General features: G+C 34.5%; 1 protein-coding gene across 5 annotated transcripts in view; it reads right to left on the bottom strand.

The window, feature by feature from the left end:
• Positions 1-23,526, bottom strand: part of LOC124357000 — a 91,015-nt gene that overhangs the window by 12,652 nt on the left and 54,837 nt on the right. Inside the window, exon 1 of one of the 5 annotated variants that reach the window (XM_046808362.1) lies at positions 9,542-10,199. The exons of 3 other annotated variants lie outside the window; for them this stretch is intronic. In XM_046808362.1, coding sequence (XP_046664318.1) covers positions 9,542-10,153 — 612 coding nt within the window. In that variant the 5' untranslated portion in view covers positions 10,154-10,199. Of the gene's footprint in view, positions 1-9,541; positions 10,200-23,526 lie in introns of those variants that run through there. One more of the 5 variants, XM_046808361.1, reaches the window with a different exon arrangement.

Genomic DNA, 23,526 nt, shown 5'->3' with positions numbered 1-23,526 from the left:
TTTGCAGTCGCTGTGGTAATAACCTGCTATGCAATACAAGAATAGCAATGAATAATTAAACTACACGGACAACATACTGCATATTTACTCACGACACAATAGAAAAGGTAAGGAAAAGAATGTTTATAACTGCATACCAGGCTACACCCAATCAGACCGACCGTAACAAACTTCGATACTAGAGTTTCTTGAAGTGAACAACTAGTATGAACTTTCCTTCCATAAAGAAAAGAAGCATCAATTCAGCCATCCTACAGAGCATAGCAGGTACAGAAGTGGCTGAGAAACCAATTGTCCCCCTCGGTAGTGAGACTGGAAACGAGCAAGTAGAGGAAAGTTAGAACTTAGAATTTGGTCACCTTTGGTGGATATCCGAAACTGAAGATTAAGATTTAAAAGCACTAGACACAACCCAAAAATTAGAATCATTACATGTTTCGAGGATGACAAATTAAGATAATCTTATAAATACAAATGAATCCCTCCCTAAAAATGGTGCTAACCGCATATTGGGAACGGTATACCAATTCTAATAATTCTTTTTTAATGGTTATTGAAGTCTAAGGAAGGTTCTTATGGAGAGAGCAATACGAAAAGTTTCCTGGAATATTCATGAATCCGACAAAATTATCATAATATAAATGAAACAAGTTCGCTAAATAGGCTAAATCATTTGTTTAAATTTAAAATGTAGAGAATTATAATTGTGCAGTGGTTGATCGATAGTATAATGTAGATAGCAAAGTCATAGTTATTATAGACTTGCAGATTGCATCAGTGACGAATTTACACCATTTAAAGAATTGAAAATACATGTTTACACTGTTATAAAACACACCTTAATAAACAGACCTGTGAATGTCCTTGACAATGCTGGCTGCTGCATGACATTGAAATGTGGCATATTTACAGTTGCACAAGGAAAAACAGAGAACGAGCACTAACATGCCTGAAAGAGCCATTCTTTTCCAGGATACAGTGTGAAAAACAAGAAGACTTCTATCACGCAATACCTATTATGAACGAATATTTTGAAACGGTTGAATTTAGTAGGAATTTTCCTACATACACCGTGAGTAAATGATTTTTTACTGTAGAAGGTTTATCGCTCCGTCGTATTAATATATATTTTCTTCTTAGAGACAACAAGGCAAACTTAACCATGGCACCGAAAATATTACAAATAGTTTTAACATAACTGACAGTAGATTACAAGAATCAGAAGTGCACGCCTTTTGACTGAATTAGATCTCCGAGAACCACATATGTATATATTTTCTTCATCGAGGAAAAAAGGCAAACTGACTAGAATTATCTTAGCCCAGCAGAAGAAGCTTCTTGACCTAAGTAGGTTTTGGACTTATGTATATATTTTCTTATCGAAGCAATAAAGCAAACCAAATGTGGAATCGTAGTTACATTAGACCGGAGGAACATTTAAACGGCCGAAAGTAGATGCTTTTGAGCCAAAGTAGGCTTCTCAGTCATAAGTGTGTTCCATTTTCTTCATCGTGACAAAAAAGGCAAATTTAACAGTGATACTGGAATTATCTTAGATCACAAGTAGACGCTTTTGACTAAAGTATGCCTCTAAGACCTACACACACAAACAAATATTTATATTTTATTTCAGATGTGGTCAGAAATAGAATTCATCCGGACTAAAAATACTGCTATACACGCAAAACCTGATACCAGAATTAGTCGTAATTTCACTTTATCTCAGATCCTATTAAACAAGAACTATGAAATAATATGTACCTGATGTAAGCCTTCTTACATCTAAACAAATATTATTGTGCTCAATCATATTACATCATAAGTGCTTGTACTAAGAAGGCAAACTTTGTGGGTTAAAAGCTAGTTATTATACAATAAATGAATGTGTCAGGGGCTTTATGCTTAAATGATGACAAAAAATTTAATTGCAAACCTTAAAAATAAATCTTGACTAATTCTTGAGACTCCATCTCCAAAATAAAATTTTAACTTTCCTTCTTTTTACACATTGCGAAAATCTTTGTTGAAGGGTGGACATAGCTGCCATGAATTCTGATTTCTATGAAATGTACATTATTGTCTTTAATACTGACACAATATAAAGTTCTCTACACAAAAAGAGATATTGTTAATGACTCTCAGACAATATAATTACAGTTATGATATGACAATATCACTGGCTCAGTGATTATAAATGTGTTTAGTTTTTTAATCACATCTATTTTTTAACACATAGGTATGTTTGCTATTTAAGCAGCAAGTCTACAGTGCATGTCTACTGCCGTAGTTTAGCCGGACAGTGACAAGAATAACGTAGAGGGGTACAGACCAATTTCACTTATCTCATGCTAAGCTCAAACAATGAACTTCCTAATAAAACGAGATTAGAATGCATTGTTGATTACTTCGTGATTGTGCCTTGGATGCAACTTGCTGTTAGAAGGAAGAGGCTGTTATAACCATATTACACTATATTTTCACTACGGAAATACAAACATATCAAATGAAACAGTAGGCTACGAATCAAACTTCTTGACCATAATCTCGATACTCTAGGAGGCAAAAGCCAATTATAATTTTAAAATCACACTACTTACGTTTTCTTCAAAACAATAGAAACTTCTAAAAAAAATTGATTGTCCGCCACAATAGTTTTGACGTAGGGTTGAAATTGAAGGATATTCATAGGTTTAAAACGATTATGATGAGCGTGCATGTGTGCGGGCGCGCGTGTGCTTTGAAATAATATAATTAAAATTAAAGTCAAGTATCAAATATAAGACTATCTGTTTTAACTCAGAAATAATAGTTATTCACCGCCAGACAACCAGATAAAGAGGCTAAGAATCGTCACTTTCCCGCCAAATATTCGGTCCGTACGTGGTACGCTAACGTTTATTTATCTTTTATTTACATGACTTACAGTTAGTTATAAGCGTGTCAACATAAGAAATATATGATCTGAAGAGAAAATTGTCTTTTTATATGTTTAACCCTTTCCATGCCCTCCATTCCTACTGGCATAGCAGACTATCGATTTATTTCTTAAGGAAAATTATTATATTCCAGAAAACCCAAGTTGTGTACCTGTCCAGTAAAAATTAGGTCTCGGTTTCCAGACTAATATGACCGTTGCCGGCTTTACAGCTGGCTAGCCGAAAGGTCGCGGATTCGATTCTTGGGGAGGCGGTGAATAAAACAAATCACAAATGGGTTTGTTGTATTTCCCCTTAAAACGTTTGGTATAACCGACTAAATTTAGTTTTTCGCTTATCGTTTTTTCACAGAATATTGAATATTGATGAAAATAAATACTGATGAGAATATACTCGTAATAATTGGAATTTTGACTAAAAGTGTTCCGCAAGATATTTTGTTATCCTTTATAGCTATTCTGATACTAAAAACAATTTTAATGGTATTTTATATATATTTTTTTATCATGACGTACGAGTACTTGCTATGCTATTCGCAAAACAGGAGGAGGCATGATTACAAGTGAATTGTCTTTATTGTCTTTTACTCTTGGTGACGAATGAAGAAATATTTGAATATTGTTAAATATTTAGTTTTGGGCACTAAAGGTGAACATTCCAGAATATTATAAAATTCACAGAAAAAGTCTGACGTTAGTTGAATCATTATGACTTCGATACCACAAACGGAAAAAGTTAGCAGGTACTTTGTTAAATTCTAGGACACGAACAAGCGATTACCTGTTTTTTACGAATATGTATGCAGCAGCAATAAGAGATAAATGTACGTGTGCATTATCGATATAGATAATTATAACGAACTCAGTGGAAAGGAAAACTATAGTGTGGTTAATGACAACACTGTGGTAGAAAAATAATACCCAACGGTTAAAATATGTGACGGAAACAGGATTTTCCGGATATTTACCATCGTTGAGTGATGTCCGAAAAAATCTTGTTTCCTTCATAATCCTTCCACCGTCAAAAACAACCTTCAAACAAAGAGTTAAAGAAATTTAACTTTAGATGTAAGATGTTTTTATAGCTATTAATAATATTTACCAAGTGGCTGAAAGGCCAAATATTCTAATAAGCTATTAAAAACATTATTTGTAATTTTAATGGTCTATTGTAATGTTTCTGTGTTAAATTTTACTAAAAATATTTTTTTATAATGTCCATTATTTTAATTGTGTAAAGCTTTTTTTTAAATATTTTTATCGTAATTTAGTTTTAAAGTCAGTAACTGATTAAACGCTACATTACATGTTTATACCATGCCTTTGCTGCAACCCAATCTACAGGACTAACTGGAAGTGTTGATTTTGAGTGACAATGTCTTTTATATTTTCTGTATGTAACTTAACATTGATTGCTACTGGATGATCAGTCAAGAGGCTGGAAACCCCCCATTCTGTCAGTCTGTCCGCACGATATGACTTATAACCTTGGAATTTTGCACGAAGCTTCATTTATTATAAGCAAAAAGGAGTTCGGTGATGGTTCATATCCATGGAATTTGTTTGAGCGTTAGTGAAAATATTTACTATGGTTTAGGATGGTCAGATAAAACACTCTAACAAGATATTTAGTAATTAGGACCAGTGAAAAGAATTTTTTAGTGTTCAATTGGCCTTTCAATGGTAGCACCTAGGTCTAGCCGTCGAATCGAGCATGAAGTGTACAGTGTTATTATGGGTGCGAGTCTTGAGTAAAGTTATATCTCACATAAGTTTTTCGATTCACACAACGTTGAAACATTATTAACACTATCAAATTCTAGAAATCATCGGCCTCCCGTAAAGAGCACTACACAGTCATATTTAGTCAACAATGACAGACCGAAACTGTCAATAAAACATATCTACTTATACAGGTCTAGACTTTGCCGTGGCTCCTTGAGAAAAGTCATACAGAAGAAATAAACTGCAGTCGAGGATTTTGCACCAATTATGCCTATGCTGACGTCATCTAATTTATTGAAAAAGGAAAAACGCCCTGAGTGCTTTAGATGAAGATTATTGTAGAATAAATCCACCAGCGGATAAAGGCAATGTGGTGATAGTTGTGGGGATTATCACTTATAAAAAAACAACCAGTAATATGACGAATGATTGCCAATTAGCCCCGTCAAACCAGTTAGCACTCCTACTAGGCATATTAGTACAGTAGAGTAATCAGCTAGATCTAACACAGAGATAGAAACACCGTGAAAAGATATCTGATTAACTCAGACCACCACTATTGTACGTAATGCCTAAAATGCATAAAGATTGAAACTTATCGTCCGCTCTATTAGACCAAAAACATAGAATTTAACGAAATATGTCTATAAATATAAGAACCTAACTGCGTAGAACAGACTGATTCTGACGTCAGAGGTTCAAGACTCATTATCAAAATAAATTAAAAAAAAAACTGCAAGTGATGAAAATGATTACGCTACTTAATTTTAGACGTTGAATCGCTTTTCACTAAATTTCTAATTTTGTTTTAGAAATTGATAAGTGATGCAGTTAATATAAAAAATAATACTTTCCTGAAACATGTCATCAACGCTAACTTCCAATAACAAACTGATGGGCTTCAAAGGGTTTACCTGTAGCTGCAAACTTAAACATGGGAAACGATGGAGACGATAGCACTTGAAGCAGCACACAAAAAGCTATGGTAATAGGTTAACTTAGTGCATCATAATAATATTATTTGAACAGTTTGGCCGCACGGTATGCCAGCATAGATATCTACCCCGCAGGGATCACTTCTGGCTGGTTTAAAATCTGGGCCACCCTATGGATGTCCAGGAGCGCCACATCACTAACCGCAAATGTCGAGATTCTGGGGTACAAGGGCAATTCGATAGGTCTAGTCTTCTGCAGGAGATGACTGTTGGAGTTGGTGGGGTTCTTTCCCTAACCTCAGAGGTTCTTTCTAGCCTCAACAAGAGTATGCCACCCCCTGCCTGCTTTGACTGGATAGGCTGGTTCAGAACTTAGTGCCCTAAATCCTTCCTCATGGATCTCGATAAGAGGCAACCGTACCCCCAACCTTACCCATCCAGAATATCCTGTCACTCCAGTAAGGAGCGCAAAGGTTCTTATAGGACTAGGTGCAATTTATAAGCTTCTTGTCCTAAGAGAAAAAAATAGATATTCCCACTACATATAAATGGTGTTGGTGTATATCCCAATACCAAGTTTAACATAGAAGCTAAAAACAACAGTTTTAGGTCTTGGTAAGAACGGGGAAATTAAAGAAGGTGTATGGAACAAAACATACTAATTTATATACAAATGCTTAACCATTGTCCAACTCAATTATTAAGATAATGGTCAAGCGTTACCGAAGCCTATATCGCTCGAAAGCCTGAAATACTTCATTTCTATCTGTCCGTCTGCCCGCAATATATCTAAAAAACAAACTGACCTCTAGGCATGAAAATTTTGCATGAAGCATAGTTTTTATACAGAACTGAGGTAGAGGAGGTGAAGGTGAGGAGGTAGATGAGGTCACTTAATGAGATTTGACTTATTATTCGCGAATATTTTTACATTTTTCCTATTGGGAATCGTGATGGAAGCGAAAAAATAGCTGAATAAATACATTTATAAACGAATTGAGTACAACTATATAAGATTATAAAATATGAACTATCAACGGTCAATTAATGAATAAAACTGTGAATATATCATGTAACAAGATATATCTATGTAAGCTTGGACATATTGGTAGGCTTCTGAAATCTACTTCCAACACCATATCTCACCTCTTCAACATCCTCTACCTATGCAAGATTAATTTGGTTATATTTACAAGACACCTGGCATCGCATCGAACCGGTTCGTATTGAAGTTGGGTTACTCATAAAACCGTAAACCAATAAACTTCATTCTCAAAATATCCTCAACATTTACCTGGCAATTCGGTGGATTTAAATTATACTTATAAAAACTGCGTCTCTCTCCAACTTCAGGATCTTAAAATCGGGCCCGTTATACTTAAAAGTCCAATTATTTGAAAATATATAAAAAAATTGAACATCTTCCACTGATAATCACTTATCAGAGGAGCATTTTTTACCTAATTTAACAAAGATATGTCTATGATCTCCCAGTTGTTCAGCAGGAAGTTGCGTGCGAAACGGTAGGTAACTGCTAGTATCTGTGTAAAATCATATAATTTTCTTAAATCACATGTCATTAGAAAATTCATAATTCAGTAAGTTATAATCGTTAAAAAACAGGAATTTCCTTAAAGTCGTAACTCATAAGTAAATGCCATAAAACTCACATGTTTCTTGGGACCTATTACAAATTGCCTAAAGCACCTAACTGAAATGTCTAAAATCTCGATGTAATGATACAAAAATCTTTGATTTTTGTTTCTGCCATCCGTGAAGATATCTTAAAGTGAGATAACTCTGGAGTTAAACGAACACTCAATCAAGAACCACTTAAAATGAAAACGTGACAAATACTATCAAGAGAATACACGACCTGCACGTTTGATGTACTGTTTAACATTTTTGGCATCTGCAGAATTAGTAATTAGTAAAGAAAACATTTAATCAATTTTCCCATGGAGGTGTAATCAATCATTTTATCATAACTAATGCATGTAGGTTAACTTACCATATAATATATGTATCTATTCATGATAAAATATTTCAAATAATTTAAAGAAATAGTAAATGAGTGATCATTAATTTTAATTTAAATCTGGACATATATGTTCATGTCTGGATTAAAATAATCACGGTGTTATCGATTTCGTAAAGAAATACTACAATCGCTTTGTACCTAAATCCAGCTCATAGTTACAAAGAGAAAGTGCTCTTTTTTATTGTTTAAGTTGGCCCATAAAATGATTGTTTTTTTGTTTCCTTATAACAGAGATCTGAAAAATCATCTGTCGCACAGTTCATGGTTTTTTGTTCAGTGCGTTAATCTCAACCTTTGCTATTTCAGTAAAAGAAATGCACAAAACACAACTGATTTTGATATGCAAACTTGTCAGTATTAATATTTTGAGTTATTATGCAATAAAAATTAAATTGACGTGTAAGTTTTATTTTTTTTGTATGATAAATAACGTTGTTCATAGCACTTAGCAAAAGTTTCTTTAGGATGTTATTCGTATTTGTAATTTCGGCATCACCTCGTTTGTAAAACGCAATTTAATAATAAATAGTTTTAGGTCCACCGCAAGGTAAAATTTTTGAGTGAATATGACATAGTAGATTTCTATACGGCTAATTACATTAATTACAAAAAAAATAATATTTTTCTCGTCATTCTCATGTATAAGTTCGTGTTTTTAGTGTAAAATATGTAATGATTTTATAAAAATAGCATAGCTACAAATTTTGCTAGAACACACCTGTGAGAGTTTATCAACAACATTCTTTCGTGATGACTATAGTACGAATAAATCGCGACATAAAGTTGGTCGAACTTTATGGGTATGACGAGATTCTGTAATAGGAAATCACAATAGTGAAACAATTGCAGTCATTCCTAATCAAACAATAGCCACTGATAATGTGACTGTTATTTTACACTAACAAGTGCCTTACACGGAAACAATGAACAGTTTGAAGCGATAATAGGCTATGAGACAAACATTGCTCGTGTTTTCTCAATCGGTCCAGTTATACTAGCTCAACAACATATTTCGTCGGAAATTATCAACGGAGCCTCAGTTCGGTATTGATACAATATATTATTTGTTTCAACTTGACTCTTGTAGTCGACGTCTTGTGTGGTCTAGGAAAATAATTTTAGCAGTAAAACCCATTTATGAATACAGATTTAAGTCCGTTATGTTGAATATTTCTATCGTTCACCGACTACTCAAATGGTAGTTTACATAAGATTAATTTTAGTTATTTGTAATAAAAATAATATTAACTTAAATTTAAACTTATTATGTTAATTATAAATTTTCACGTTTCGCCTAAATTAAATGAAAATAATCCTTATAAAATGCTATTCAAGAGCATTTATTAAAATTCCAACCCAAAACCCAAAGAACCGTATTGGACAACATACCAGCACGTCTTGGTTACTCATATTAGTTTATAATGTAACACTGATCATTTATAGAACATTACTCTCAGAATCAAGCAGAGAGATAACGTCCAGACAGAGCAAACATACAATACTACAATATGTTATCAACTCTCTGACAACAAGCAAAGCTGTCTAAGAATTCCCTTATATTAAAACTGTTGATAAAGAGTAAAACAAAAGTAAAGTGTATTGAAAAATCGATAGAGTGAAGTGGGTCACAACATAGCTTAACATGAAATCCCGGCGGTTTTAGCTCTTAAATGGAAAGTCATGTTGCAATAAGTGTTGTAATTTATGTTTGAGAAATAATTAGAGGTTTTATGTGGTGTGAAGTGTTTTGGGGACCTAATGTATAACCTAAATAATAAGTATATATGTGTACGTGGTTTTTGAGGAGTAAAAATAGGAGAGAAAAATTTACTTAGTACTTCACCTTCCTCATCTGCACTTGGCTTGTATGAAATTTGCCGACGAAACAAGAGAAGTGGTACTCACATATTTAAACATGGTCGGGACCTCGAAGTAGCCCTCGCGGCGGTCAGTGACGATGGCGAAGGGTGGCGCCGAGATGTTGCGGAGTGTGCGAGCGCCGGCCAGCGTCACGACGGCGGAGAGGGTGACGGCTACGACCACGTCCACACCGGGGCCCGTGTAGAGGTCTAACAGCTTCCAGGCGCCTCGCCACGAGTTTACGCAACAGAACCCGAACACGGCGGTATACCCGCGAGAACACAAGTAGTAGACGAGCCGGTGGCGGTCAGGGTGGAGACACCTGGCCAGGGGGTTCTGCCCCAGGGTGAACACGAGGATCCCGCCCAGCCCGGAGGCCAGAGACGCCAACCCGCTGTGCCCCGGATTATCGGGGTAGACGTAGACGTCCATGATGCCCCAGGTTCCTCTCCAGTAGCAGACCACCAACGGGGAGATGACCAGCGTCGACAGGAGGGTGTCCAGGAGGGTGAGGAAGGCGTAGTGGACCGCGGAGTGTCCCCGGAGACCGTCGGTAATGCCCGCCGTGGAGCCCCGCATCGTTGTGGACGGTCCCCCCCACAACACTCCTCGCCAGGATACTACACTCTGGCCCCGGCCAGTCCCCACTCTGGCCATCACCTCAGCATTGTCCTGGCCTTGGCGACGCGCTTACACACTACATCGATTAAGATTACAGAGATCGTAAACGATATCAGCAGTGATCTCGTGATAAGATATGACTCACAACTATATCATTATATCATACAGTGTTCACTAACTCAGTTCCAGTAGGTCCGGGGAGAATCAACGCGCGAAGTTCCTCTCAATTTTCAAAAACTTTTCATACTTTTAAATTTTAATATTTTTAAATTATCATAATTATTCCCAAAATGTTCTGAATCCGTCTCAGAAAATCATATGCAGGATAATACACGGCATAAACTATTAAATAAAATCCAGTATTAAATAACCAATCAGAGTTATGGATCCCTTCCATGTTTCCGTATAAATCGTATATGTTATAGTAAAAAGTTGCACAAATTTCAGGTTTTGACGTTACGTTTTACGACCGGCTTACGTCTAAAAATAAAAAAATCTGAATGGATTTGTACTACGATACCCGTAACTTTTGATTTTAATTTTCTGTGCTTTAAAAGATGTAGTATTTCCATAGAGTATTTAGAAGAGCAACTCATTCAGTCTTAGTTCGCTGAGATTAATGAGATAATGACCTTAGAAACATAGAGGTTTCCTAATTCGAACAAACAGAGTGATCTGTGGGAACATTCAACTCAGGTTTGAACATACACAACTCAAGAGCTGGGACAAAAAGATGTAAGTAGCTGTAAACAGTGTTATAGTCACTAAAATCCCACATTTAAACTAACTGCAATCCATATTTTTCTTTACGTATTACTAAGCTGGGTCCGTCCAGATCTCGAGTTCTAGATGGCTTACTCGAGTTTTCAAACAATATTTCTGACCCATCGTCGTGGTTTGTGATAGTTAAAAGTTCTCTAAATGCTGAATGACAGTTCTAGAGAAAGTTATGTACTACACAAAATTTGCACAACTTGTTATAGTTCTTCAGTGGTATTCTCAAAACGGTATAATAATAGTTCTCTATTCACATTTACTTTACTAATAAATGTCCTTGCTATTAAATACAAATTTCTACCACATAAAACATATTATTAGTATTATTTTGTAGGTTTGAAAGAGCAGGCATAAGTTCTGATCTGTTAAATTAGCTCAAACAGTAACTTTTCAATTTCTAATAAATTAGTTTGCCAAGCATGAAAACTGTAATCAAGTCTCTAAATAAGATATTAAGAGTGCACCAAACACATGGACAGATCAGAGTAGCTGTTTCATGCAAATAGAACTAAAGTGATACTTGCACAACTAAGGAATAGCTAAGTCACTCGACCAGTACAGTCAACATGGAAATGGTGCAGGTAGGAAGATACAATTATGTAATTTAAGATACTACACGGCTAGTTCCGTGCCGAGTTTACAAATTTTGAGGGCCTAGGCTAAGACTTTTTTGCGTTTTTAGAATTTAAAATTATGATTTCTTAAACACTAGAAGTTACAAAATGGAGTCAATGTTAATGATTAATGTTCTAGGAATTGAACATTAATCATTGTATACTACATAAAACCTGTTGAGTTAGAAACCCAACGCATAATAATTTATTTGTTAAAAGTAATACTGTTGTATACGACTTTTTATGTTTTTATGTGTTATTTAAAACCTTATAATTCAAAAACCTGGTTTAATTTGCCGCATAGAACTAACAAATTGTATTTGTAACGTGTGATTAGATGATGATGCGACCAATACCACATTTCAGTAAAATACACGAAAAACACAACATACAAGCATATTAATCTAGGTAGATTATATGTATATCGGTGTATACAAACTGTACATTTTAATGTATTTCAACAACTATTCGCGAATCAGTCAGACGTTTAGACACAAGTTTGAAAGTTGACCACAAACTAAAATAGAGCTATAATAATGGAAATTGAATTAAACTTTAGTTTGTTACTTCTCCGTTTAGAAAGATATGGAAAATAATTTACAAAACTTGTGATTCGATTAAGACCAAAAGTTTATACAACATAGGTATAAGTGTATGGTTTCTGGTTATATTTGTTTAAATTTTAAAATGATATGAGAAATTCATCTTATATTACCGTTTTAAATTTTGATCATAACCGGGCAGCTACAAATATTCGTTATAGGTCACGTTATAGAGCTTTAAAAGTCACTTGTATTGGGCGTGTTATTTTGTAAACCACTATTAGAGCATTTAATTTCCAACACAGATTTAATTTAACAGGCCTTTTTTATTTACCAAGGCCGGCCCCTGCTCGTTTAAACACGCAAACCGCCGGACTGCATATGAATTCCAGTCGTAGGCTATGGCCGAGTGGTGAATCCGGCACTGGGGAAGCTTTAGATGAGCAAAAGTCATAGAGAAAGAGTGGTAGCTATAGCATTTAATTATGTTACATCTTTTCTTTACACGGTTATTAACTAAACTCTCCATAAAAGAATGTGTAGACACCAAAGACAACCGAGCAACAGTTGGCTGACTGAGCCAGGAAAAGAAGAAATGAAAAGACTGTTAGATTTAACTATTTAATATCCATTACTTAAGGAGGTTGAAGTAAATTCGAAATACCCATTATTCCGTAAGGGCGAAGGAAAAGAATCACTTTTATCCTTCAACACTTTGCACCTAGAGAAGACATTTTCAACTAACTGAAAGGCTGAATTAACCGATGAATCTGAGGATAAGGATGTCACTCATAGAATTCAAGAAAACTTAAAATAGTAAGAGCCTCTACCATACAAACACTATCAATCCCCCCCCCCTCATAATTCGGAATTGCGCCACTCACAATGAAGAAGCGAGTCTTGTACCAAATGTAAGTCTTCCTAAGGGAAATGGACACATTGTGCAAATTTAATTTTATAATTCGAGATGACAGCCTCATACGACGTCTTAATTTCTTACAACTGTGCCGGAATATATGTTTTAAATCTGCTTGTAGAATACCGTTTAGAGAGCAGAAACCCTGAAGATCTGTAAGAGACAAAAACTTCCATTTCCTATCAGCGGGTTGACTGTAATATCGTACTATTCTATTTTAGTTGCTTATTTACTCCACAATGTTGTAATTATATGGTTTAGCTTAAGCCAATAAAACCTAGTTTTTTTAAATAAAGGTTTATTACAGAAAATTAGTCCTCTAAGTTGACCAGTTTCAACTGTTTCATCGAAGTTAGAATTTTACCCATATTGGACAGAGTGTTACATGTGTACTCGTAGAATTTTATGCCCTTTTTGATGTCCATTTTGTCTCATCATAAAAAATTGGATCATCATATTTTTCAAATAGATGATACAATTCCAAACATCTATTTCAATAACATATTTTTAGTTGTCTTCAAGATGGTGGTTTCAAGTTAAATTTATCCTATGAGAAGGAGGTTCTTTCAACGCTAATAACTTTTTTTACTGATCACACCAAAAGTTCTTAAGAAAAAATGTTTAAACCCATTTGAAAAATATTACTGATTTCCCCGTCTTGAATCCAAGAGCCGTTAGTTTAAAAAAAGGAATGACTATAACTCAGTACATACATGGCAGTGCAAAATAATGCAGGGTTTTAGAGACACCAGACCATTGACAACGTTTGTTCTTGATGTCACGAGAGGCTTTAAGACAGTGAAAACAGTGATAAGATAGTATACAATTTTTATAATTATAAACTAAAATGAATTAAATACTAGTAAACTTGGAACAGGGTAGTACTTAATTGAGAAGAAACAGTGTTAATAAATAGTTTCAGGTGGCAGCTACTTTATCTCGTCCATAATTATTCGTCATAAACCGAAAGGAAACGTATGTTAGCAATGACCAAATAACTACTTTTTAATTATGTATTTTTTATATCCTTAAGGGTTCAAGAGGCTAGTCGTGCAAAGATTCATGTATGAATCTGTTAATTTAAACACTCTCCAATAATATAAAGTTTTTATTTTTGTGAGGCCTTTCGTACTCACGTGAGTACGAGAGTTTGGAGAGTTTGGAGAGTTTGATTAAATTAATAGATAATTTCCAATAAGACAAGAGCTTCAAGAATGTATTCATGTATGAATGGTAAGAAAATTCTAAATCACCCACAGAACCAAGCGGTACAACAAACTTTGTACCCACAATTTTGTTTTAATATCCCGTAATGGTTTCTGATGGCTGCTGTACAAGATTTTGATAAATTTAAAAAACAACCGGAAACTATATAAGAGCACACGTTTGTAAAGATAAGTTCTATGTGATTGCAATAAAACCAAGTACAAATCTTTAGAAACCACTGATATTCCTATGAAGTACGAGTATTTAAAGTTTGTATAGTATTATATTAACAAGTCAATCAATATCAATATCAACATAGCATCATGTTTTGTTTTGTTTATAACGAGTTCGTTTAACTTTATTTTTAGGTAAAATTACCTTCTCAGATAATGCAAATTTAATTTTATAATTCGAGATGACAGCCTCATACGACGTCTTACTTTCTTACAACTGTGCCGGAATATATGTTTTAAATCTGCTTGTTTTGCACCAAAGTTCAAGATCATAATACCAAGTTCGTTAATTTTGTATCCGTTAATTTTATATTTTAATATTATATCCCTGTCTTGAATGATGTTAAAAAATTCTAATTCCAAAATCAAAGCGTAAAAAATACAATAACTTAGCACTGTTTTTAATGTGTTTATCAAGAACAAGGTAGCTCAGAATGTTTAACGGTCTTGAAATATTTTGAGATAGTTTTTATCTAAAATCTTGAGATAATGTATCTACAATATACCAGATATTTTCCAGAAACCTTAGAACGTTTGATAAGCCTTAACTTGTTGCAGATAAACTAACATTCAAATTGTAGATTACCGTCCAAAACTTTCTTAGATAAAAGATACGCTGTATGTCATGGACTAGATTATTACTTTAGTTTTGTATAACTAGTTTATTGTGGTTAGCTTCCACTTTTGATATACAATAAAATCAATAACCTGTAATCAATTAAATCGACAATTCGATTTATTGTAAAGACGATACCACAGCAAATATTGTAGTAAATCTAATGACTAAAGTGAACATAAATTGTTTTTAAATTCTTCAACAAAAGAATTTATAAAATCGCTTTAAAATATTTAATGATTTCATGAACTGCCATGATGGAAATAGTATAAACATTGTATAAACAAAACACCAAATGGAAATGTTGAAATTCAAAGAAAGTCTCTGTTGGGATCAAATGATAGAAAAATAAGAAATTCATGTTATCAAGTGCTCACATTTTGGATTGATTTGTTGGGTTGATAAAAGAAATAAAACAATTTGATTCAAGATGAATATATTGAATATATGAATATATTGTGCAATTAGGTTACCAAAAGTGAATACATTTCTAGATAATTTCGAGGAATGAGCAAATATGAAAGAACACTCGGAGATGAAAGTCTATAATGCAAACAGATGTTTAAGCTTCTAACGTATTAGTCTTTTCGTGGCGATTAATTCAGGTCAAATCAACACAACACTACCAACAGTAGATAAACATTTTACCTCACCACCACGTCGTATTATCATACTGAGCACTGAGAATAATAAAAATACGGCTTTGTAAAGTTGTCAAACATTCGTTAAAATGGTGAACGTTATTGAAACTGCTTTAGGAGCTCTCCTCATAGACACAGAGCAGTGGGAGATGTGTTATTTTGCAGCCTTCTTTATGCTCTGACAGCAATGGGATGTCAGCGTGGTTATTAAAGTATGCAGTGACGTTGAAGTTTTATTTGACATTTTATTGACATCGGAACTCTAAATTTAGTTGACGAACACAGGGATTTTGTTATATATTGAAATTAGTTCAAGAATTAAGTCTTTAAAAGGGAGGCGCTTTTGACAATGCTAACTGTCGATTTCTTACTAACATTTAGCGAGACATAACCTAGATTTTATATTACATTATTACCTAATGTATACTTCTCAACCAATGCAAATCAGTTATATTTTAAAGGTGGATCATGTACTATGCATGGAGTAAATTAATGTAACAGATTTGTGAACAACAGCCATCAGAAACAACAAATGCATGTACAGTCAGTGGAGAGTGGTAGGCCTGGCCCTACGTTGTATACGAGTTGCCCACGACGCTTCATAGTGTATTTAATTATGGATGGTTTTTGGCTGAGCTTTAGCGAAACTATCACTCGTGGGACTGGAAAATTTCATTTCTGTCTGTCTGTCCGCATGATATCTCGAAAATGATCCATAGACTTGAGTTTAGTGATGGTGCATGTCACTCCACGGGATTTGGCTGAGTATTATATAACATATTTACATTAGTGGTATGGGTAACAATGATAGCAACAAGAAAATAGCAAAGTAAATACATTTGTAAAATTGTAGTAAAAGAGCGAATGGTTCGTTACATCTTATTATTGCAGAGTTCCTCTGTGTTTTTTGTACTTTCAGCTATTAACGTGCCATCCCACAATACTGAAGAAAACTAATTTCCAGTATCCCTTAGTAAATGATTTGAATTCGCACTGCTCCTACTTTTAAAGTGAGATAATACTACTGTCGAAACTACACATATGGTACACTGTGGCACACTGCCACATACGTTATTTTGTTCATGCAAATACAAGAATTTGATAATAACTTGTATTGTATTTTGGAACAACAAAATGTCTACGTATTATAAATAATCACTTCAGAGCTCCCTAAGCTTATTCAAAACTAATTTATTTGAATTTTAAGTGTATCACATAATCGAAACCTACAAACTAAAGTAATATATAAGTGCTATTAAGTGCTATCAAATATTTGTAGATATCTGTATTATTTATTGCAATTAGCTTAATTTACAGTTTTGATCTCTTTGTTCTATTTATTATTGCTCTATAGTTTGCCGTTGTTTAATTTATTTGAATTGAATCAATTTTGATGTTGTTTTCTATGCATAGACTACATAAGATAAATCTATTGTCTTATGTGTTGTAGATAATTTAATAGATTACATTGGCGGTCAGTACGACCTCAGGCGATACTCTGTACCTAGGCATTACATTAAACAAACTCATTTTTAAATAAAATGTCTCGGCAATTTGAATCAAAAGTTTTTTTTTATTAGAAATATCCCAGCCAGCTTGTTTAAAAAGTAAAATTTTTGTTTAAAAAAATAGTAAAAAAAAAACACACATTTATCATGGTTTAAACATGATGGATGTTTTTAAGAAGTTAGCAACGCGCGCTAGAAGTAAGTTGCTAACTTCTCAAAAACCTTTGATGTGTGTGTGTGTGTGTGTGTGTGTGTGTGTGTGTGTGTGTGTGTGTGTGTGTGTGTGTGTGTGTGTGTGTGTGTGTGTGTGTGCGTGCGTGCGTGCGTGCGCGCTGAAAGATAAGTTAAAATGTGATGGTAATACTTTCGTAATACAACGTTCTTAATAGCAACAATAAGATAGTTTAAATTTTTTATAAACTGTGGAAAGCTAAATTATTGAGTTCTTAGAATACTTAAAATATTCTTGATCAAATAGTAAAAGCCTTTACCAAATTTCCAAGAGAAGACAAAGAATTAAAAAATCATTAAAAACGCATTTTATTAAAATAACTTGGAAAACAATAAATGTAATGTTTCTCAACAATGTAGATTAGCAATGTAATATCGCTCAGGAAAGCAACAATAATATCTTATCTCGTTACATTGCCAGAAAAGTACAATGACTACCGAAACAATGTTTTAAACCGAAATCCTATTTTATAGCTCCTACTACTACCTATGATTTAATAAAAATAAACAACTTATATAGAAAATATAACGAAGATAATAATCTTCGTCTTAACCTCTAGAAGTAGTAACAGTTAGAAATATTGAAAATAATTTCTAACTGTTACTACTTCGTGAATATAATTCTTTTAATTCACGTCCATTTCATTTGAATTGAACATTAAGATAACACATGATAAAATTCAACTTTTTAAGAACTTTTTTGTGACAAATCACTGTTAAGAACGCTTTATTGTGCACTTATTAACTCCAGATTACAGTTCCGATACGGCAACCAATGCTTGGAAGGATCGTACAAATAATTAATATATAAGTAACGAATTACTCTAAATTATTCCTTGTGAGTAGTAAAAAAAAATATTTTTACTATTAGTACTAATTATTATAATTATTAAAAGATAAAAATGTCATTCAATTTTCGTCTCAATTTTAAAGTTCTGAGGTCGTCTTTTATATTAGAAGTGGAAATATATAAAACTTGATGCCGTTTCATATTTATAGTAAAACTTTTGAAAACTAATTTCCTAAATTAATCAAAGGAAACGAATAATGTACTTTATAATTATTTATTTATAATGACGAATAAATAATAAGTAAATAAGTTATTTTTCGTAATAATTTTCAATACCTGAGCTCTAAATTTTTCAATTAACTGTCATTTCATATCCAGAATTTAAAAACTGTTACACTTTTCTTAAGATAGCAATTGCTTGACTTTCTTTGCAGGTATAGATATAATAGTGTACGAGATGAACAATATTTTAGTGTTACTGTAATAATTTTACACAATTATTACTAGTTATATAATATTAAAATTTCGCTACTGTTAAAAAAAATATATTTGTGAGTGTACATACGTATATTTTGAATTACAATGTGGGTTTAAAACTTCCCAAGTTACATTTAGCGAATTGCTAAGTTTTAGTACTAAAGCTAGACTAAAATATTTTTCTTGTTTATAATAACTGTTATTCTTCTTGGTATAACTTGCCACAGTTTTATATTCTAAATATATCTAAAGTTAGACCCTTTGATAAAAAAAGGTAAAATCACTAAATGGTTGTAAGAAATGTTAAAATCTCGAGTACAATCAACAGGAAATTAAAGTGTAAGTGTAACGCCTGAAGAAACCCTACGCAAAGTAAGTGAGTAATGTTACTATATTGCCGGTTTAAACTATACAGGCGTTCTGAAGTTCGTGAAATATACGCAGGGTGGACCATGAATACATAATTCTGTAACAATAGTGTCAAACTTCTAATGTCACCCTTATTTTTTTCGTAATCCTATGCTATTGTAAATATATGATTGATAAGCATCCAAACACTTTTAATTTTTTTATAAAGTGTATAAATATATTATGAATATTTTAATGATTATTAATAGAATTTTGAGATTTATTTCTGAACAACCATTAGAAATACAAAAAACTGAAAAGCGCTTGGTTACGTATTTAATCAAATTTTAAAAATGAAAGATTTCCAACGATTTTATGGTTAAAAATAAGATCGTAAACGTGTAACATTGCTGCTATAGGTTTAAAACTGAGATATCTACCAGTACATCATGCTCTTAACAGTATTCTTTATTTACAAATTATAACAAGTACAACTTTCAGAGATTCTGTATTGTAATTTTTTACAGTAAGTTGCACAAACCCCCAGGGATGTTCAAGTCAGGATGGATTATACCTAAAAAAATGAACGAAATATGTCTTTGAGGTGGATTGAACCTGATACTGGAACCTAAACTGAGCAGCAAAAACCGGGGCAATCCAGTGAATGTCCAGGATTGTCAGTCATACAGTGAATATCGGAATTTTGAGGTGAAAGGTTGGTCGATAGGTTTGCTTAGGTCTATGGAGTATCATATCCACTGCTCGCCTTGACTTAAAGGGACTGGAATAAAAATAGCCTACCCTTCTGCCAAGACCTTTGGTGACAAGACATTAAGACAAATATTGTTCCAGTAACTGACACAGATAACTCTCCATGATAGATGTAATGTGGGATATTGACAGGATGCGACCTCTACCTCAACCTTACCTATACTGAATATTCTGTCATTCTAAAAGCACTGCTAATTTCCTTTAAGAACTAAGTGCTATGAGAGGCTTATTAGTTTCTTTTTCAAGTGAACAACAACAAGTTATCCAAAAAGAAAAAAGTCTCTCAAAAATAAATATTTAGTAAGGAATGAAATGGTTAGTAATGCAATAACAAATAATGTTATACGATGAAATAATTATGCCGAATGACATTACTCTAATACTTGTACTAATACAATTAAGGACTTGAGAACGCCTTAGAGTTGTCTCATTGTCCGTTTGTTTATCCATCTGAGCGACAACTCTTCATGCAAAATACAAAAGACTCGTAACTTGGTAATTAGGTTCCTTTTGGTCTAGGGAAGATTGCTATAATTTTTGAGTTAAATGGCAGTCCGTGCGTCAGTCTATGCGTCGTGCGATGTCATGTCTCCTGAGAGCTTGAAACTGGGTACTTAGGTTCCTTTTGGTCCATGGAAATAATGTTATGTTTTTTTGTGTTAAATGGTCTAAAGGCAGTCCGTCCGTCTGTCTATCCGTCTGTGCGATTCTCTGATAAGAAACTCTGAAAGCTTGAAACTGGGTACTTAGGTTTCCTTTTGGTCCATGGAAATAATGTTATGTTTTTTGTGTTAAATGGTCTAAAGGCAGTCCGACCGTCAGTCTATCCGTCTGTGCGATTCTCTTGATAAGAAACTCCTGAAAGCTTGAAACTGGGTACTTAGGTTCCTTTTGGTCCATGGAAATAATGTTATGTTTTTTGTGTTAAATGGTCTAAAGGCAGTCCGACCGTCTGTCTATCCGTCTGTGCGATTCTCTTGATAAGAAACTCCTGAAAGCTTGAAACTGGGTACTTAGGTTCCTTTTGGTCCATGGAAATAATGTTATGTTTTTTGTGTTAAATGGTCTAAAGGCAGTCCGACCGTCAGTCTATCCGTCTGTGCGATTCTCTTGATAAGAAACTCCTGAGTGCTTGAAACTGGGTACTTAGGTTCCTTTTGGTCCATGGAAATAATGTTATGTTTTTTGTGTTAAATGGTCTAAAGGCAGTCCGTGCGTCAGTCTATGCGTCTGTGCGATTCTCTTGATAAGAAACTCCTGAAAGCTTGAAACTGGGTACTTAGGTTCCTTTTGGTCCATGGAAATAATGTTATGTTTTTTGTGTTAAATGGTCTAAAGGCAGTCCGACCGTCTGTCTATCCGTCTGTGCGATTCTCTTGATAAGAAACTCCTGAAAGCTTGAAACTGGGTACTTAGGTTCCTTTTGGTCCATGGAAATAATGTTATGTTTTTTGTGTTAAATGGTCTAAAGGCAGTCCGACCGTCAGTCTATCCGTCTGTGCGATTCTCTTGATAAGAAACTCCTGAAGCTTGAAACTGGGTACTTAGGTTCCTTTTGGTCCATGGAAATAATGTTATGTTTTTTGTGTTAAATGGTCTAAAGGCAGTCCGACCGTCAGTCTATCCGTCTGTGCGATTCTCTTGATAAGAAACTCCTGAAAGCTTGAAACTGGGTACTTAGGTTCCTTTTGGTCCATGGAAATAATGTTATGTTTTTTGTGTTAAATGGTCTAAAGGCAGTCCGACCGTCTGTCTATCCGTCTGTGCGATTCTCTTGATAAGAAACTCCTGAGTGCTTGAAACTGGGTACTTAGGTTCCTTTTGGTCCATGGAAATAATGTTATGTTTTTTGTGTTAAATGGTCTAAAGGCAGTCCGACCGTCAGTCTATCCGTCTGTGCGATTCTCTTGATAAGAAACTCCTGAAAGCTTGAAACTGGGTACTTAGGTTCCTTTTGGTCCATGGAAATAATGTTATGTTTTTTGTGTTAAATGGTCTAAAGGCAGTCCGACCGTCAGTCTATCCGTCTGTGCGATTCTCTTGATAAGAAACTCCTGAAAGCTTGAAACTGGGTACTTAGGTTCCTTTTGGTCCATGGAAATAATGTTATGTTTTTTGTGTTAAATGGTCTAAAGGCAGTCCGACCGTCTGTCTATCCGTCTGTGCGATTCTCTTGATAAGAAACTCCTGACAGCTTGAAACTGGGTACTTAGGTTTCCTTTTGGTCCATGGAAATAATGTTATGTTTTTTGTGTTAAATGGTCTAAAGGCAGTCCGACCGTCTGTCTATCCGTCTGTGCGATTCTCTTGATAAGAAACTCCTGAGTGCTTGAAACTGGGTACTTAGGTTCCTTTTGGTCCATGGAAATAATGTTATGTTTTTTGTGTTAAATGGTCTAAAGGCAGTCCGACCGTCAGTCTATCCGTCTGTGCGATTCTCTTGATAAGAAACTCCTGAGTGCTTGAAACTGGGTACTTAGGTTCCTTTTGGTCCATGGAAATAATGTTATGTTTTTTGTGTTAAATGGTCTAAAGGCAGTCCGACCGTCAGTCTATCCGTCTGTGCGATTCTCTTGATAAGAAACTCCTGAGTGCTTGAAACTGGGTACTTAGGTTCCTTTTGGTCCATGGAAATAATGTTATGTTTTTTGTGTTAAATGGTCTAAAGGCAGTCCGACCGTCAGTCTATCCGTCTGTGCGATTCTCTTGATAAGAAACTCCTGAAAGCTTGAAACTGGGTACTTAGGTTCCTTTTGGTCCATGGAAATAATGTTATGTTTTTTGTGTTAAATGGTCTAAAGGCAGTCCGACCGTCTGTCTATCCGTCTGTGCGATTCTCTTGATAAGAAACTCCTGAAAGCTTGAAACTGGGTACTTAGGTTCCTTTTGGTCCATGGAAATAATGTTATGTTTTTTGTGTTAAATGGTCTAAAGGCAGTCCGACCGTCAGTCTATCCGTCTGTGCGATTCTCTTGATAAGAAACTCCTGAGTGCTTGAAACTGGGTACTTAGGTTCCTTTTGGTCCATGGAAATAATGTTATGTTTTTTGTGTTAAATGGTCTAAAGGCAGTCCGACCGTCAGTCTATCCGTCTGTGCGATTCTCTTGATAAGAAACTCCTGAGAGCTTGAAACTGGGTACTTAGGTTCCTTTTGGTCCATGGAAATAATGTTATGTTTTTTTGAGTAAAATGGTCTAAAGGTAGTCCGTCCGTCAGTCTATCCGTCTGTGCGATTCTCTTGATAAGAAACTCCTGAGTGCTTGAAACTGGGTACTTAGGTTCCTTTTGGTCCATGGAAATAATGTTATGTTTTTTGTGTTAAATGGTCTAAAGGCAGTCCGACCGTCAGTCTATCCGTCTGTGCGATTCTCTTGATAAGAAACTCCTGAGTGCTTGAAACTGGGTACTTTGGTTCCTTTTGGTCCATGGAAATAATGTTATGTTTTTTGTGTTAAATGGTCTAAAGGCAGTCCGACCGTCAGTCTATCCGTCTGTGCGATTCTCTTGATAAGAAACTCCTGAGTGCTTGAAACTGGGTACTTAGGTTCCTTTTGGTCCATGGAAATAATGTTATGTTTTTTGTGTTAAATGGTCTAAAGGCAGTCCGACCGTCAGTCTATCCGTCTGTGCGATTCTCTTGATAAGAAACTCCTGAGAGCTTGAAACTGGGTACTTAGGTTCCTTTTGGTCCATGGAAATAATGTTATGTTTTTTGTGTTAAATGGTCTAAAGGCAGTC

This window comes from Homalodisca vitripennis, chromosome 3 (assembly GCF_021130785.1).
Source record: "Homalodisca vitripennis isolate AUS2020 chromosome 3, UT_GWSS_2.1, whole genome shotgun sequence".
NCBI classification, from domain to species: Eukaryota; Metazoa; Arthropoda; class Insecta; order Hemiptera; family Cicadellidae; genus Homalodisca; species Homalodisca vitripennis.
Note: the sequence above shows the minus strand (reverse complement) of the source record. Positions and strands in the feature narration are given on the sequence as shown.